The sequence below is a fragment of the Lissotriton vulgaris genome, chromosome 12 (genome assembly GCF_964263255.1).
Source record: "Lissotriton vulgaris chromosome 12, aLisVul1.2, whole genome shotgun sequence".
NCBI lineage: Eukaryota > Metazoa > Chordata > Amphibia > Caudata > Salamandridae > Lissotriton > Lissotriton vulgaris.
In genome coordinates this window covers 799,450,607-799,470,163 of record NC_141700.1, presented here as the reverse complement: position 1 = coordinate 799,470,163, position 19,557 = coordinate 799,450,607, and the positions used below count along the sequence as shown (strand labels likewise).

Here is a 19,557-nt window from a genome sequence, read left to right as displayed (position 1 = left end):
CCGGTTCTATGTGTGAGGGAAGCTTGCACTGCTGCTGCTGGTGCTGTACCTGTTCTATGTGTGAGAGAAGCTTGCACTGCTGCTGACGGTGCTCTACCTGTTCTATGTGTGAGGGAAGCTTGCACTGCTGCTGCCTGTGCTGTACCTGTTCTATGTATGAGGGAAGCTTGCACTGCTGCTGCTGTACCGGTTCTATGTGTGAGGGAAGCTTGCACTGCTGCTGCCGGTGCTGTACCTGTTCTATGTGTGAGGGAAGCTCGCACTGCTGCTACGGGTGCTGTACCTGTTCTATGTGTGAGGGAAGCTTGCACTGCTGCTGCCGGTGCTGTACCTGCTCTGTGTGTGAGGGAAGCTTGCACTGCTGCTGCTGGTGCTGTACATGTTCAATGTGTGAGGGAAGCTTGCACTGCTGCTGCTGGTGCTGTACATGTTCAATGTGTGAGGGAAGCTTGCACTGCTCCTCCCTGTGCTGTACCTGTTCTATGTATGAGGGAAGCGTGCACTGCTCCTGCCGGTGCTGCACCTGTTCTATGTGTGAGGGAAGCTTGCACTAATGCTGCATGTTCTGTGTGTGAGGGAAGCTTGTACTGCTGCTGCCTGTGCTGTACCTGTTCAATGTGTAAGGGAAGCTTGCACTGCTGCTGTCTGTGCTGTACCTGTTCTATGTGTGAGGGAAGCTTGCACTGCTGCTGTCTGTGCTGTACCTGTTCTATGTGTGAGGGAAGCTTGCACTGCTCCTCCCTGTGCTGTACCTGTTCTATGTATGAGGGAAGCTTGCACTGCTCCTGCCTGTGCTGCACCTGTTCTATGTGTGAGGGAAGCTTGCACTGCTGCTGCCGGTGCTGTACCTGCTCTGTGTGTAGGGAAGCTTGCACTGCTGCTGCCTGTGCTGTACCTGTTCTATGTGTGAGGGAAGCTTGCACTGCTGCTGCCTGTGCTGTACCTGTTCTATGTGTGAGGGAAGCTTGCACTGTGGCTGCCTGTGCTGTACCTGTTCTATGTGTGAGGGAAGCTTGCACTGCTGCTGCCTGTGCTGTACCTGTTCCGTGTGTGAGGGAACCTTGCACTGCTGCTGCCGGTGCTGTACCTGTTCAATGTGTGAGGGAAGCTTGCACTGCTGCTGTCTGTGCTGTACCTGTTCTATGTGTGATGGAAGCTTGCACTGCTGCTGTCTGTGCTGTACCTGTTCTATGTGTGAGGGAAGCTTGCACTGCTGCTGCCTGTGCTGTACCTGTGCTATGTGTGAGGGAAGCTTGCACTGCTGCTGCCGGTGCTGTACCTGCTCTGTGTATGAGGGAAGCTTGCACTGCTGCTGTCTGTGCTGTACCTGTTCTATGTGTGATGGAAGCTTGCACTGCTGCTGCCTGTGCTGTACCTGTGCTATGTGTGATGGAAGCTTGCACTGCTGCTGCCTGTGCGGTACCTGTTCTATGTGTGAGGGAAGGTTGCACTGCTCCTCCCTGTGCTGTACCTGTTCTATGTGTGAGGGAAGCTTGCACTAATGCTGCCTGTTCTGTGTGTGAGGGAAGCTTGCACTGCTGCTGCCGGTGCTGTATCTGCTCTGTGTATGAGGGAAGCTTGCACTGCTCCTGCCTGTGCTGTACCTGTTCTGCTGCTGCCTGTTCTGTGTGTGAGCGAAGCTTGCACTGCTGCTGCCTGTGCGGTACCTGTTCTATGTGTGAGGGAAGCTTGCACTGCTCCTCCCTGTGCTGTACCTGTTCTATGTATCAGGGAAGCTTGCACTGCTCCTGCCTGTGCTGCACCTGTTCTATGTGTGAGGGAAGCTTGCACTGCTGCTGCCGGTGCTGTACCTGCTCTGTGTGTGAGGGAAGCTTGCACTGCTGCTGCCTGTGCTGTACCTGTTCTGCTGCTGCCGGTGCTGTACCTGTTCTATGTGTGAGGGAAGCTTGCACTGCTGCTGTCTGTGCTGTACCTGTGCTGTGTGTGAGGGAAGCTTGCACTGCTGCTGTCTGTGCTGTACCTGTGCTGTGTGTGAGGGAAGCTTGCACTGCTGCTGTCTGTGCTGTACCTGTTCTGTGTGTGAGGGATGCTTGCACTGCTGCTGCCGGTGCTGTACCTGTTCTGTGTGTGAGGGAAGCTTGCACTGCTGCTGTCTGTGCTGTATCTGTTCTATGTGTGAGGGAAGCTTGCACTGCTGCTGCCTGTGCTGTACATGTTCTATGTGTTAGGGATGCTTGCAATGCTGCTGCCTGTGCTCTTCATGTTCTGTGTGTGTGAGGGAAGCTTGCACTGCTGCTGCCGGTGCTGTACCTGTTCTGCTGCTGCCGGTGCTGTACCTGCTCCGTGTGTGAGCGAAGCTTGCACTGCTGCTGTCTGTGCTGTACCTGTTCTGTGTGTGAGGGAAGCTTGCACTGCTGCTGCCTGTGCTGTACCTGTTCTATGTGTGAGAGAAGCTTGCACTGCTGCTGCCTGTGCTGTACCTGTGCTGTGTGTGAGGGAAGCTTGCACTGCTGCTGCCGGTGCTGTACCTGTTCTATGTGTGAGGGAAGCTTGCACTGCTGCTGTCTGTGCTGTACCTGCTCTGTGTGTGAGGGAAGCTTGCAGTGCTGCTGCCTGTGCTGTACCTGTTCTGTGTGTGAGGGAAGCTTGCACTGCTGCTGCCTGTGCTGTACCTGCTCTGTGTGTGAGGGAAGCTTGCACTGCTGCTGCCTGTGCTGTACATGTTCAATGTGTGAGGGAAGCTTGCACTGCTGCTGCCTGTGCTGTACCTGTTCTATGTGTGAGAGAAGCTTGCACTGCTGCTGCCTGTGCTGTACCTGTGCTGTGTGTGAGGGAAGCTTGCACTGCTGCTGCCGGTGCTGTACCTGTTCTATGTGTGAGGGAAGCTTGCACTGCTGCTGTCTGTGCTGTACCTGTTCTGTGTGTGAGGGAAGCTTGCACTGCTGCTGCCTGTGCTGTACCTGTTCTATGTGTGAGAGAAGCTTGCACTGCTGCTGCCTGTGCTGTACCTGTGCTGTGTGTGAGGGAAGCTTGCACTGCTGCTGCCGGTGCTGTACCTGTTCTATGTGTGAGGGAAGCTTGCACTGCTGCTGTCTGTGCTGTACCTGCTCTGTGTGTGAGGGAAGCTTGCAGTGCTGCTGCCTGTGCTGTACCTGTTCTGTGTGTGATGGAAGCTTGCACTGCTGCTGTCTGTGCTGTACCTGTTCTGTGTGTGAGGGAAGCTTGCACTGCTGCTGCCAGTGCTGTACCTGCTCTGTGTATGAGGGAAGCTTGCACTGCTCCTGTCTGTGCTGTACCTGTTCTATGTGTGATTGATTTTACTTATTTTGATTGTTCTGAGCACCGTGACACAGTGCTCAGCCAGGGGCTGGAGGGGTGGGTATGTTCTCCATGCAGGCTGTAATCCAGCCTACAGAGATGTGAGCATGTATGGTTTGGGCAGTCCGAGAGGGCCGACCAAACAGTCATTGCGCACAGGAGTGTTCTACCACTCCTCCCACAGCCCCGCCCCCCCCCCCATGCACCGCCGCAGCAGGAGGACACAATAAAATGATAATAACATTTCGTTATCATCATTTTATTATTTCTTCTCTTTAGCTGCTTTCCTACAGCGAGGCGACGCTCCTCCGCCTCAGATGAGGAGCCGCCACTGCGTACGAGAAAGCCTGGCGGATCAACCAGACCACAGACAACAGGACCGCCCTCAAACACGCCACATGCAAACACCATCAGCGGATCCGCGCCACCAAGAAGTCGGCACTCAAAGAACGACTGGACAACAACGCCCACGACAGCAAGGAACTCTTCAGCCTCGTCAAAGAGTTCTCCAATCCCAGCGCCGGAAACAACGACATCACTCCCTCGCAAGACCTCTGCAACTTACTCGCCTCGTTCTTCCACTGCAAGATCGCTGACATACACAACAGCTTCGACGCACAGACCACACACCCTACCGCCGAACCAACGCCCGCCACCACCACCCTCTGCAACTGGACCCCGATCAGCACCGAAGACACCACCCGCACGATGAACTCCATCCACTCCGGATCACCAACCGACCCCTGCCCCCACCACGTCTTCAACAAGGCCGATTCCGTCATCGCACCCCATCTCCGGGACATCATCAACTCCTCCTTCCACACCGCCACCTTCCCGGAGAGCTGGAAGCACGCCGAGCTTACCGCCCTCCTGAAGAAACCAACGGCGGACCCCTCCGACCTCAAGAACTACAGTCCCATCTCGCTCCTTCCTTTTCCGGCCAAAGTCATTCAGAAGACGTCAACAGACAGCTCGCTGCCTTCCTCAAGACAAACGGATCCCTCGACCCCTCGCAGTCCGGGTTTCGGGCCAACCACAGCACCAAGACTGCCCTAATCGCAGCCACCGACGACATCAAAACCCTGATCGACAACGGGGAAACAGCGGCCCTCATCCTCCTGGACCTCTCTGCGGCGTTCGACACTGTCTGCCACCGCACCCTAGTGAAACGCCTCAGCAACATCAGAATCCGAGAGAAAGCACTGGAGTGGATCATCTCGTTCCTCACCGGAAGAACCCAGAGAGTCCGCCTCCCCCTGTTCAGATCCGAAGCCACCGAAGTCATCTGCGGCGTACCACAAGGATCCTCACTCAGCCCAACCCTCTTCAACGTCTACATGAGCCCCCTCGCAGCCATCGCACGCCAACACAACCTCAACATCATCTCTTACGCCGACGACACCCAGCTGATCCTCTCCCTCACCAACGACCCCACCACCGCCAGAGCCTGCCTACACGAAGGGATGAAAGACGTCGCCGACTGGATGAAGGACAGCCGCCTTAAACTGAACTCAGACAAGACGGAAGTCCTCATCCTGGGATCATCACCCTCCGCCTGGGACGACTCCGGGTGGCCCCCGGCCCTGGGCACCGCTCCCAAGCCAACGGACAACGCACGCAACCTGGGCTTCATCCTGGACTCCTCCCTATCGATGACCAGACAAGTCAACGCCGTCTCGTCATCGTGCTTCAACACCCTGCTCATGCTCCGCAAGATCTTCAGATGGATCCCCACTGAAACCAGGAAGACCGTTACCCAGGCACTCGTCACCAGCCGACTGGACTACGGGAACACCCTCTACGCCGGGACCACAGCCAAACTTCAAAAAAGACTCCAACGCATCCAGAACGCCTCTGCACGACTCATCCTGGACATCCCCCGACACAGCCACATCACCGGACACCTGAGAGACCTGCACTGGCTCCCCGTCAGCTAGAGAATCACGTTCAGACTCCTCACCCACGCACACAAGGCTCTCCACGACCTGGGCCCCAAGTACCTCAACGACCGCATGACCTTCTACACGCCCACCCGCCAGCTACGATCGACCAGCCACGCCCTTGCCACCGTACCACACATCCGCAGAGCCACCGCCGGAGGAAGATCCTTCTCCTACCTGGCAGCCAAGACTTGGAACTCCCTCCCCACCCACCTTCGGCGAACCCAAGACCATCTCTCCTTCAGGAAGCAGCTCAAGACCTGGCTGTTCGAGCAGTAACTTACCCCCCTCCCCCAGCGCCTTGAGACCCTCCCGGGTGAGTAGCGCGCTATACAAATGCCGTGATTGATTGATTGATGATCCACGCACACAAAGCACTCCACAAGACCGGCCCAGCCTACCTCAACAACAGACTCTCCTTCTACGCACCCAACAGGAAACTCCGCTCCGCCGACCTGTCCCTGGCCGCCGTCCCGCGCATCCACAGAACCACTTCCGGGGGCAGATCCTTCTCCCACCGCGCCGCCAGGACCTGGAACGCCCTCCCCCTCCACCTATGACAGACTACAGACCTCCCGGCCTTCAGAAGACTGCTCAAGACCTGGCTCTTCGACCACTAGCTGCTGCTGCACCCCCCCCCAGCGCCTTGAAACCCTTGCGGGTAAGTAGTGCGCTTTACAAATTCCATGATTGATTGATTGATTGATCTTCGAGTCTAGTTTGCGCTATATAAAACTCTAGCAGTGGAAAACTGAAGTATCCATTCATATGACTAGAAGATGATGTCCCTTCTCAAGAGGACCAAAAAAAGAAACAGCAAATCTCTCCCAAGCATGATGTGGCAATTCTGACATGTTCAAATGGCGCTGAATAGCGTGAGACCAAACACAGTTGCATATATGACAAGTCTTTACATCTTTTTTGACCCTTTCGTCAAGATAAGGATACCGGATCCAGCCACGGAGAACTCTCTTTGTAGCAACAAATCCCTGGATAACTCTCATGGGCAACGTCGAGCACTTGTTTTCAAAGCCTTCTTGAGTCACTGAAAGTTAATGTCTCACATTTTTAAACTTCAAATACTCACTGTCACTAGTGAGAGGTCCAGAGTGCTGGTTTCACGTCTGATCAGCAATAATGTCTTTTAACTTTCAAATATCACTATCTCGGCTCGTGGCAGTGACAATTTGTTCTAAAGACATGGCAGCTGGTGTGCTCGATTTCACAATAAAATCGATGAAGGACTCCGCTGTCTCAAATGGGGTACCAGGGCACTGTAATAGCACTCTTGAAAAATAATTAGCATCATTCTGACCTTTGCCCCGGCAATGAAGAATTGTATAGTTGTATTCTTGTAACCTCAGACCCCAACATTCAATTTGAGGAGACATTTTGGCTTTGGGATTAGTAAATATTGTCAACATTGCACGATGATCAGTCACTACTGTGAAAGGCTTTTCCGTACAAGAATACATGTAAGAATTAGTAAGCCCAGACCACTGCCAAACTTTCTTTCTCTGGTTGTGAGTAAGCACATTCTGTTTGTGACAGGCTTTTACTGGCGTATGCCACGATATGACTTCGGGCAATTGGCTGGCTGATGTGCTGTGCAAGGATTGCACCTAACCCGACAGGGCTAACGTGAACTACAACCTCTGTGTGAAGTTTGGGATCAAAATAGGCTGTTTCAGTGGCACTCTCAATCGCTTGCTGGATTTTTTAGCGGCTCTTCTCACATTCATGTGACCACATTCTTTTCCGTCAGTTGTCGTAATGGGGCTCTGATTGTAGCAAAGTCTTGTATGTAACTAAAACACCAACTGCCCATTTCAAGAAATGATTGTAACCTATAAATGTCTTGTGGGGGGTTTTCAGTAGACAGTGCTTGCACTTTAGCAGGATCAGGTTTCATATCCCCATCAGCAAAGACATGGCCAAAGAATGTCAAGCTTTTCTTTTGGAATTCACATTTGAAAGAATTCAGAGTTAAGCCTGCATCGTTCATCAAACAACATACTTGCATGAGAGTTTTGTCATGCTCTTTCTGTGTAGCTCCGAAAATAAATATGTCATCACTATAGTTAAAGGCATTTACTACAGGCTGTATGATACGTCGAATTACATCATTAAAAAGTTCTGCAGCAGAGGATACACACAAATTCAATCGCTTATAACGAAATAGATCAATAGGGGCCGAAAAGGCTGTATTGCACTTAGATCTTTCTTCAAGTTCCAATTGGTGATAGACTTTAAGTCGAGTTGAGAGAAGAACTTCACACCATTCAATTGAGTTATCATATCAGCACTGTGCGGACCTGGATGTCTCTCTCACTCAATTGCCTGATGAATGTCAACGCATATGCATACAGCTCTGTCACTGTCTGTTTTGGGCACTACTACAATGGGAGAAACCCAGTGTTAGACCAGTGGAACGTGGGCAATGAATTAAGTTCCTTTTCAACAGCTTCTAGTAAGTGAAACATCTGTGCCTTTGAGCAACAGGACGAATATCCTCATTTATATGTACCCTTACTTCCATTGTTTTGATTTTTCCCAACCCATGAAATAATGAAGGAAATTGACTTATAATTTCATGAAGAGCATTCATAGTGTAGTTCCCTGATCTCAGTCCCATATCAGCAGCAGTGTTGAAACTCAGCAAACAGACACTGTAAGCTGTTCCTTGAAGTGCATGAATAGGTGCTTGTACCACAGTTTTCTGTTTCATTGTGGCTGCAAATTAACTTTGACTTTTTAAGGGCATTGAGGCAGCCCATGTGTATACTTTATCCTTTGACTTCATAGGTTGTGGTGACGGAGATAATTCTTGATACTTCTCCTCAGGCATGATATTTGTAAAACGCACTGCTGTCAATTATGAATGGTATTGAACACCCATTTATCGTTACAGTGATCTTCGGACAATGTTTGAATGTTTTTTGTGCTTTTTCTTCACTTTGAATTTTTCCTCACATTCGACTAGTCCGACATGTGCATGCCTTTCTGAAGTAAACATGGCATCACCCAATTATCATTGTCACTTTCACTGAAAACTGAGACTAAGGAACTCTATTGTTGATGATTTTGGGAATGTTCAAATTTGCTTTCTGTCAATTTGCCTCAGTTGGTGGGACGGCTTGGTCTTGTGGGAGCAGGTGGAACTTCGATGAGGTAGTGTTCGGTCGGCCATTTTGTCTTCCCTCTGTGACACACTTACTTTTCTCTTCGCCCTGCAAGTCCTCACAAAATGGTTCGCTTTACTACAGCCGATGCATAATCTGTCCAAAGGCAGGACATTTATCTTCATGTGGAAATGACCATACATGTAACATGCTTTCTTGTTCTGTGGAGACATCGCCTTGTGTCCCTCAGCCTTGTACCTTGGCTTACTTTTCATGCTCATGACTGGCGCACTTTGGGCTCCTCCAGCGGCTGTGTCAGTTGCTTGACGATCGGCATGCTCTTCAGTGCGAGCAGCCTTGAGGACTTGCTCAGAGTTTCCTTTAGCATTTGTCATCGATGAAAGGAATCTGACAGACCTCTATCGATTACTTTGAGGCAGATAGCGTCATCATCATTAAGAATATGCAGTCTCTCAACAAACTCATTGATGGTCTCACTCATTCTCTGACGCTCTTGACTGAACATGTATCTTTCGTAATCCACATTTGGCACTGGATTCACCTTTACATTCAAGTCTGTTTTGATTTGATCGTCTGTCACTTCATCTTCTTGTGGTATCTTTTTCATGACTTCTTTCACTCCTTTACCAGCCATGTTTCTCAACATATATTATGATCTTTTTATCATCTTTTCCATCTATTGCATCTATAAAATCTTCAAAGTCTCTATCCATACAGTCCACCTATTGCCAATATTGTGTTTTTTTGGCAGCATCAAATGCAGATGGCGGTTTTAAGAATGTTTCAGAAAAGGGGGTGGTGATGAACAGAGTGTCTGAATTAAGCAGACCACTCTTACCCAGTCCAAAGATCAGGGCTTGATCCATCACCTTTATTTATCTCACTGCCCCATCCCAGCTCAGAACCTGGCTATATGCAAATCAGTCTGTCCCTGGCCCAGTGCATCATGGGAACAGGGCAGACTAAACTACCAAGCCAATTCTTCACCAGAAAGGAGACAAGCTACCGGGGACCGGTTTCTGGCATTTCAGCCGTCTTCGGCCCGGCTTGCTTGAATCCTGATGGAGCAGTGAGAAAGGGACTCATGTCTGAGTATACCCTGCCACACCTATAGTGGCCAAAAACGATTCATTCAAGCAAACCGGGCCGAAGACGGCTGTAATGCCAGAAACCGGTCCCCGGGAGCTTGTTTCCTTCCCAGTGTAAGAATTGGCTTTTGTAGTTTGGTTTGCCCTGTTCCCATCATGCACTGGGACAGGAACATACTAATTTGCATACAGCCAGGTTCTGAAACTGGGATGGTGCAGTGAGCTAAAAAACGGTGTTGGATCTAGCCCTGATCTCTTGACTGGGTGAGAGCTTTCTGCTTAATTCAGAGACTCTGTCCCTCACCACCCATTGTTGTAAATATATGGTTTTAAGAATGTAGCATCCGTGCATACATTGGTGGACAGTAGAGGTCTCACAGGCGCCTCGTGCGGAACTCGATCAGGTACAGCTTCTCTAGCACCTTATGATGCGCTGGCTTTGGGGTCAGCTGTAATCTTTTTGGAGCTTGGATCTCACCCTGGCTCTCCATCGGAACTTTCTACTTGATGGCGGTCTGTCAAGTTGTTCTGGGCCCCTACGGTGCAGCTTTAGAGGTGGCTGCGCAGCTGTCAAACACAACCCCCGAACTTCCTTCTGGGGCCACTTTGCAGGAGGTTGTTGCACGATGAGTCGTTAGTGTTTTCAGTCTTTGTACGCTACAGGTCTATAAAAGCAGATAACATTGATCAGCTTTGTGCTTAGATGTTTCTTCACAAACACCTGGGTAATCTCTGCTTTATAACATATAATTTTCAGTTTGACTCGTACTGAACTAATGCTGTGCGCTGCTTTCCAAACCTGTTTGCATCCGCCTTTAGTGTTCTTACTCCGTATAGCGTATGGCATTAATTTGCATGATGACACAGTACCTTTTATTTGTGCCCATTCCTTTCAGTTCCTGGCCACCGACATGTAGACTTTCAATGTTGCTTTTATTTATCTTCAAGCATTTTACACAAGCTGGCGTTGCGCTGAGACTCCACCGGTACCAGAATCGATTCCACACTTCAACTGCGGCATATGTGGCATGCACGAGCAGTTTGCTGTACCGCGGCAAACTCTCTGGAAGAGCACTTTCAATGTACGGGCTTTGTATACCCTATCTCGTCACCAGTTGTAGCATCCTACCAGCTCAGGTACTCACCAATAACCATGCCACACACAAAGAGTAGTTTTTCATGGCTTTAATTCACTGCGTGTAAGTCAGAACTCAACATTCTAAGCCTGCCTTCCACTCATCCCTCTAGCGCTTATGTCACAGGCCTACGGTGCACAGTGGGAACCAAAAGTGTTTCAGCGTTCTTTTATTTTCAAGACACTACAAGGCATACTACAGCTCTCTGCCTCCTCTGCTTCCAGGCACACCCAGGGTCAAATCGCTGGAGCCCCTATTTCCAGACACTAATGAGTCGTAAGAGGGAACGGTTTCCTCTAAAACTCTGTTTGTTGCTAGTGTGCCAGAGCCATAGAGCGACCCAGTCGTGTTACGTCCATACGGTGCACTGATGCTCCCATCAGTAGCCACACTGTGACCCAGTGTCATCATGGTAAGAGATTGTGCTTAGTAATGTTATCCACCACCCTGACCTGAGGGGACATCTATGCCCATAAGGTCTATATTGTCCCACCAGTAACATAAGGGCAGAGCCCACAAGAGGATTTCTCAGGCACTGTTGTCTGTTGTGCTGCACATGAACCCCCTCCCTTAGACCTAGGGTTAAGGTGTTTCAGGCCTTGCTGCCTTTCAACCCCTGCACATTCATCTACACATCCGTACCACATTGCACGCAGGTGGCTGTGATGTCTCAGTGCTGCATCTGGGGAGACTTTGATGCCAGACTTCCCAGATGCCTCGTCGTCTTCCCATGGGGGTACTACAACACTGCGTAACCTTACGTCAAACCAGTCAATGAACATAAGAGAACTGACCTTAACATACAACAATACGCTGACAGTACTCCGTTCCATCTCAAACTTAGGTGTGAACAAGAAACTGATTACCTAAGAAAGCTCTTGAAGCGCAGGCCTGGCTCACCAAACAGTTCCTACAGCTCAGTCGCAATGAGGTGGATTCCCTCTCATATCACCGAACAACAAAGCATCCCTACTCCATGGGTGGACACTAAACTCAAACACCGAAGGAACCAAGTAAAGCTGAGTCTTTGGGATTCAGACTGGACAATCACCTCTGAGACAGAACATGTCAGCATGGCCAGCAATGCTCAGGAGTGTGGTGCACCATTCACAACCTGACAGTCTTCATATCCAGACATGATCTACAAGGGACAGCCCGCTCTCTAGGTATCTCCAGACTAGACATCATACAGCCTGGCTTCCTAAGATGAATGCCCCTAAAAGTGTCCCTGAACTTTTCAATGTGCCCAATCACAAACACAAAGAAAACTGAGCACTTCTTGACAGTCCTGGGATCTCTGAACCAGCTCCCTGTCAGCAACTCTGTATACAGAGGAGGCCATGTTTACCCTCTAATGCATCACCTCCCTCGTGTTTCTTAGCACAGAAACTACATACTCAAGTGTGAAACACCAACTCTAGAAAAAAGAGGAGACTCTGGTACTTCAAATCTAACAATACAGGAAACAAAAAGTACGGTCAGTCTGTCTCTGAGGCAGCGACTCAGACCGGACACCACATTTCAGTAGTATGCATGTGGAAGGCTACTGCGAACAGCGAATCAAGAGAGGACGAAGGACCTTCTATCCCAAAAACTACAACCCCTTGTACCTCCTTGGACATCCTGCTTCCTGGTCCAGAGTCCTTGTAGCTCCATGCCTGGCTTCACCCTCAGTACAATCTGTCATCTACTGTAGCCGGGCTCACAGTTCTGCAGATGTAAACATTGGATAATATGATTTTGACTTCACTAGCAGTAATATTTTCACTATTGTTTTTAAGGTCAATGCTCCAATATGACTATTTTTTCATATTTGTATTCCAATTCTGCGTCCTCCAAACATTCATTCTCTATTCCAGTGTAAAGTGCTCTGACGCTGAATTGATGTGGTCAGCAATATACAATACCTCAAATAAAGTAGAAATAAAAAACATAGTGAGGAAATTATATATTTACTACTTTTATATGTTCTAAAGTCATATCTTATTACTAGTATGTTGAATTTTTGTTGTTTGGTCTTGTTGGGTTTAAATAAAGATACTTTATTTTTCTAAACTGGTGTGGCGTCCATTTGTGCGGTTATCACTGTATTAATGTGTGTTTGGAGTACAAACACTTTACACATTGCCTTTGGGATGAGTCTTTCTGCTCGTGCCAAGCTACCCACCATTGATCCCTTCTATGAATGGATCAACAACAGGAACCCCTTTCTAAAATTCAGCATGACACACGACAACAAGCAGGTGTCTATTCTAGATGTGAATATCATCGCTGTAGAAGGAAGCCTTGGCACCGCACTGTACACAAAACCTACTGTCGCAACAGCCTTCTCCTCTTTGAGAGTGCCCACCCCAGGGCCCTCAGGGGAAACTTCCCAGAAATCCCATAGAATATAATGGAATTTATATTTCGGGGAATGGGATATCCATCACCTTTGTGACGGATTAAGCCATCTGCCGAGATCAAAATCAGGCGTAGAGTCACCCTGAAATGGAGAAAGGTGGATGGACCGGGATCTCCCAGAGTGGAAGGACTGGAACCTCTGAAGGGCCTTCGAGTGGATGCCAATGTCATGCAGGGATTTTAGATTCACACTGCATGGGACACTGCATCAAAAGCTGCAGAGAGCTCACGTAGAATGAGAGTCGTCATCCAGTCGTAACCGAATATCGTCAGTGGCTGCCAATAAGGCGGTTTTAGTACTGTGAGTGGCCCTACAACCTGACAAAAGGGTCCAAATGATTGTAAGAAGTGTGGTGTGGTGTGGCTCACTGGTTAGAGGCGGCAGACCCGGAAGCAGACGCGGCAGGGTCTTGGGCCATGGTCAGCGGACTCGGTAATTCTCGCCTCGGTGCCTACTCCAACCATGGGTCCCACTCAGCAACTCTGGGAAATAGCTTGCCTAATCTCTACTAACGGCCCCATCAGCGCCGGGGATGCTTGTCTTCACCTTGGAGATGCCCAGGAGGGACCATCTCACAGGGAAAGCCAGGATGGGTTCCCCAGCGGTATACAGCGCCGGGACTCCCCTTTGCTGGGGCAGCTGTGCGCTTTACAAGTATACGACATTTAAAAAATTTTAACATATGAATTTGAAACATTTTGGATGGAAAGGTGAGTAAGGAAATAGGTTGAAAACTGGACAGGGTGAAAGGGTCAGTCACTTTTTTTTTAGCAGGGTGAGAAGATTGACATGTTTCCAGGCAGCCAGGAAGTCAACAGTTAAAAAAATTAGTCAAACGCGCATTGAAAAAATTAGCATTGGATATTATGTGCTGGGACAGGGGGTTTTCAGTGGAACCCAATCGTATTGAGTGCATAGCTTCCATCAATTCATAGACTGGGATAGAGCCAATGCTGGTGACGGTGCCGTAAGACCCCCACCGATGGCACTGCGGTCAGCCGTCTCTGTAGATGAGCAGTGAGACCATCTGTGATTTGTTTTATGGTTCTGTACAATTCTGAGCAGCACCAGTGTTATCCAAACCTACACGACACCTGCTGGGACCCCCCATAAACCTGTTCCAATGTCTGAGACCTGTAAGAAGCCCATACACTCACACATGAACCCATAGGGGACACGTCTGTGGAGGCACCGTATGCATACACTCACTAGTGGGATCACACCAGCCGTGGTTCTTTGGTAGTTACGTCTCATGGAGATGCGCAGATGCTGGTTTCAAAGGATACAAAGTATCCAGGGCGCGAGTCAGGGCTGAAGAAACACTGTTAGAACCAACCAATGACATCTCTTTTCTTGTTTTTTGTCCTTCTAGAACATGGCTCCTCAGCAGCGGAACACGTTCCGTCTCTTCCTCCTTACTTCGGCCATGATTGGAGTTGTACACGTACAGGATGTCTGCAAAACCGACACAAACGAGCACGGAAAGAGTGAAACCAACTGCAGCCAGCAGAGCCTCTCAGATGTCCCCGTCTCCTCCATACCCACGGGCACGGACGTCCTCCTCCTAAACTTCAACAATCTGCGATCCGTCTCTACCAGCTCCTTTACAGGACTCCCAGGGCTATCCAAGCTGGACCTCTCCAACAACAAGCTGACCAAGTTGGACATGAGTGACCCTCTCCCACTGGAGGAGCTGAACCTGTCCAATAACTCTCTCGCTCAGGTTCCCAGCCTCATCGGCTTCAAGAAGTTGACGAAGGTCCTCCTGGCTCACAATTCAATCACAGATGTTCCAGACGATGTCTTCCGGGGCTTGGACAAACTCAAGGAGATAGACCTCCAGGGGAACCAGATTGCCTTCCTTTCTGATCAGGTTTTTGAGGACCTGCATGTCCTGGAGTCCCTTGACCTGTCTTTCAACCAGCTGCGGATCCTGCCCCAGCACCTGGTGAGTAGCCTGCAGATGTTAAACAGGTTCTACCTGTCTGGAAACCGCCTGACCGAGCTCCCAGACCAGTTCTTTGACGGCTTGGACGCCTTGGCTTATGTTTACCTCTATGACAATCCTTGGAACTGCAACTGTGCCCTGGAGAATTTTAAGACGTGGGTTGCAGAAAATGACTTTAACATTTATATTATGAACGGCACCGTAACACATTTGGATCCGGAGAGCGTACGGTGCTCGTCCCCTCGGAAGCTGAAGGGCACGCCCGTCATGCAGTTCCCTACCGATCACTGTGGCAAGGCTGTCGATGGTGCAATTGTACATGAGGAAGAACCTACCACGGGTCTCCCAACCACTCCGGAGGTTACAACGCAACCCACCACTTGGCTGCCCACAACTACTGAGAGAGTAACCGTACCCACGACTGTACTGACAGAGCCAATCACCACATTTACAACAACCACGATGCTCATAACAACAACAGATCTAGTGACCGAACCAATCACTTCCATCACAACAACAACAGAGAAAGTGACTAAACTGACCACAATGCTTGAAACAACAACAGAACCAACCACTGCAATCCCAACAACCACAAAGACAACGCCAACCACGGAACCATCAACTACTACTGAGAAACTGACACAAAAGACCACTGCATTCTCAACCATCATCAAAATACTGATACCGACAACCACACACAGACCTGTGATGAAGCCAACCACCACCTCTATCACCGCCAACCAGATGAAAACACAACCCACAACCCAACAATACAAAAGCTTCACTCAAACAGCTTCTCCTTATGAGGAGACAACAGCCAACATGAGCACCATGGAACCAACAGGCTTCACCACAGCTTTCCTGAATACCATTGATGTCTTCTCGGTGATTGGGAGTCACAAGAAACAACTGGGGACGCTCGCCGACTACATTGCCAAATACTGCTGCTTCCTCCATCTCATCTTGTACCTGGTCTCCCTCCTGATCCTGCTGTTGGAGATCTTGGTTCTCCTCGTCTGGATGTGCTGGGTTTATGTTAAATATTACAAGCCCACCAAGGTCTACGTGCAGAAACCACCCAACATCTGGCTGGTCCGCTACAGCTTGCTGAATAAAGAGGGGTCCCCACAGCGAGCGCCGGCCCGCGCAACGGGCAGCTCCAGACCAACTTTCTCAAGTTTCAGAGGAGCAGCGGGCACCCGCCAGGACAGGAAGAGACTCTCTGACCCAAGACCAGAGATGGAAGTCCAGACACTGGCCACCGGCGTCCGAGAACATTCTCTGTCCACGCTGTAGGACCGGTCCTTAAGGCGCCACGTTCCTCAGTCAGTACTCAATACTGTGCCCATCTGTAAATGTTGATGTAGGACAGGACGGTGGTACCTGCTGCCCAGGTCTAGTGTGGCAAAAAACTCAACTGTGACACACAGAGTCCAACAAGAAACTGCAACAAGGTGAAGGAAAGTCTTCACTGTTGAAACTGGACAATAAACACCAACTCTGCAAGCATTAACTGTCAGGGTCAGAAGGCACTCGCTAAGGTTTAAAGAGATGCTTCTGTATGCAAGCAAACGGAAATGATGGAGGTAGGTGGGTGGCTTGTGGGGGGGAAGCATTTGATCAGACAGTTTCTGAGGAGCAGTACCGCAATGGCCAAGTCAATCCGATGACCAATGAGGTGTTGAGTTGGGAAAGACCCGCAACGTCAACATCATGTGGGTAGTGGCCATCCTTTTGGGCGAGGTCCATCGGGGTGACCAGTCGTGGAGTTATGGCCGGATTGGGGCACGAAGGCGCTCCTGGGAGTCTTTCACGCCCACGGGTGGCTGGCCGGCCACGAGGAGGGACGTGGGGTCCCACCTGAGGGCGCGTGAAGGGCTCCACTGCGATATCCAAAGTCTCAAAGAAGAGCGGGTGAAACACCTGCTAAAAGTGACTTTGCAGGTGATAAACTGTACACATGGCTTTCAGCAAGACATTTGACAAAAGGGTTTTGTGGGAAATTTCACCTTTGCTGGAAAATGTACCAGAAGGAAAGGGTATGCAAAACTCACTAGCTGAAGATAGTGCACAAAATGGTCACCATGGCCAAACAAACATCCAGCCGTATTTGAATTCAGGATTCTGTTGCTATCTTATGTCTGGACCCAGGCGTGTGGAGGGTGAGCCTATGACACCGAAGGGCTGCCCTTCCATTGATAATAAAATATATCCGCATCTCCATTCATAACTGTTTCAGATTTCTATTAATGAAGCATTTGTGCACTTTTCAATGTTAGTGATATCACTACCTGTGAAGTTGCCAGTCATGTGAGATACTGCTGGTGGAAGGTCATGTGACATCACTCTCATACGTCATCAGGGACAGGAGCGGGAAGGTCAAAGGGCGCACAATTGCACTTCCACTACCCCAGGCATTTTGGTGAATTGATTCTACGAGTTTTCTAAAGACCACGGGAAACATTTACAAACCCCGTGCGCCACTTTTGCATCACTTTTTCCATGTTAAAAATGACGCGAAAGTGGCGCAAGGGGCTTGTAAATCTGCCCCCAGTATCTTTCACTTTAGCTGATCTGGGGGCGTGACCTGTGGCGTGCTGCAATTCAAATGTCGTTTTTACATAAATCCATGCCCGTGTTTATAACCAGCAGACGCCCGTCCAGTGGGGGCTTCTGCTGTTCTTGCCCTCCCCCCTTCCACTGGTGGAAGTGTCCGTTTCAGGGTACAGAGCCCCCTACTCTCTCACAGTGCTTCAGTGTACAGGCAGGTGAGGCGCCTTCACTGCTTTGGTCCCACAGGCAAGCTTCTGGTGCATGCCTGCAGCCCGTTGTAATCACTTCTGTTCACGCCAAGCATCAGAAATAGGCCTGACCAGTGCTGGATCCCCGACCAGGGCTGGATGCCTGACCAGTGCTCGATGGCTGACCAGGGCTGGATGCCTGACCAGTGCTGGATCCCCGACCAGGGCTGGATGCCTGACCGGTGCTGGATGCCTGACCAGTGCTGGATGCCTGACCAGTGCTGGATCCCCGACCAGGGCTGGATGCCTGACCGGTGCTGGATGCCTGACCGGTGCTGGATGCCTGACCAGTGCTCGATGGCTGACCAGGGCTGTATCCCCGACCAGGGCTGGATGCCTGACCAGGGCTGGATGCCTGACCAGGGCTGGATGCCTGACCAGTGCTGGATGCCTGACCAGTGCTGGATCCCCGACCAGGGCTGGATGCCTGACCAGTGCTGGATCCCCGACCAGGGCTGGATGCCTGACCAGGGCTGGATGCCTGACCAGGGCTGGATGCCTGACCAGTGCTGGATGCCTGACCAGTGCTGGATGCCCGACCAGTGCTGGATGCCTGACCAGTGCTGGATGCCTGACCAGTGCTGGATGCCTGACCGGTGCTGGATGCCTGACCACTGCTGGATGCCTGACCAGTGCTGGATCCCCGACCAGGGCTGGATGCCTGACCAGTGCTGGATGCCTGACCAGGGCTGAATGCGTGACCAGTGCTGGATGCCTGACCAGTGCTGGAAGCCTGACCAGTGCTGGATGCCTGACCAGGGCTGGATGCCTGACCGGTGCTGGATGCCAGAACGGTGCTGGATGCCTGACCAGGGCTGGATGCCTGACCGGTGCTGGATACCTGACCGGTGCTGGATGCATGACCAGTGCTGGATGCTTGACCAGGGCTGGATGCCTGACCAGGGCTGGATGCCTGACCAGGGCTGGATGCCTGACCAGGGCTGGATGCCTGACCAGGGCTGGATGCCTGACCGGTGCTGGATGCCTGACCAGTGCTGGATGCCTGACCGGTGCTGGATGCCTGACCAGTGCTGGATGCCTGACCGGTGCTGGATGCCTGACCGGTGCTGGATGCCTGACCGGTGCTGGATGCCTGACCGGTGCTGGATGCCTGACCAGGGCTGGATGCCTGACCGGTGCTGGATGCCTGACTGGGGCTGGATGCCCGACCAGGGCTGGATGCCTGACCAGTGCTGGATGCCTGACCAGGGCTGGATGCCTGACCAGGGCTGGATGCCTGACCAGGACTGGATGCCTGACCAGGGTTGGATGCCTGACCAGGGCTGGATGCCTGACCAGGGCTGGATGCCTGACCAGGACTGGATGCGTGACCAGGGCTGGATGCCTGATGCTGGCGTTCATTGGCTGCCTGTGGCCAATTAAAAAAGCCAAGAATCCACCTCAGCAGCAATCAGTGGCCTCTGTGCAGATGCTGCCTAGCCTTCGTGAAAGAGAGAGAGCGGAGAAGATGGGAAAACTAACTGGCAAACAAGAGGGCAATCACTGGGCTATATAGGCTGGTGATATGGCAGCTGTATACAAAACACCCGATAACTTGCTAATATTAATGCACGTACGAGATCATCTGCCCATAGCAGCTATTCCACACTCTCATTACCAGTGCACCAGCTAACGCACCTAAATATTCGATGCGATGCTCACCAGCGGGCTCCCAAAAATGCGCCTGGGTTTGTCTAATCAGCTGATATTTCCGATTTCCCGGCTCCCTCTGCTGGCCCCTCAGGGTATAACATGCTTTGATAACCAGCAGATATTGCTGATCTCCGGGCCCCTCTGCTGGCCCCTTGTGGTATAACA

The 19,557-nt window shown here is 50.8% G+C and overlaps 1 protein-coding gene across 1 annotated transcript in view; it reads left to right on the top strand.

The window, feature by feature from the left end:
- GP1BA (glycoprotein Ib platelet subunit alpha) overlaps window positions 1-16,516 on the top strand; it is a 25,986-nt gene extending 9,470 nt beyond the window's left edge. The window contains exon 2 of the mRNA XM_086946216.1: window positions 14,363-16,516. Within this exon, the coding sequence (XP_086802342.1) occupies window positions 14,366-16,234 (1,869 nt within the window). The 5' untranslated portion in view covers window positions 14,363-14,365 and the 3' untranslated portion in view covers window positions 16,235-16,516. The remainder of the gene's footprint in view (window positions 1-14,362) is intronic.
- Window positions 16,517-19,557: the final 3,041 nt, after the last annotated feature.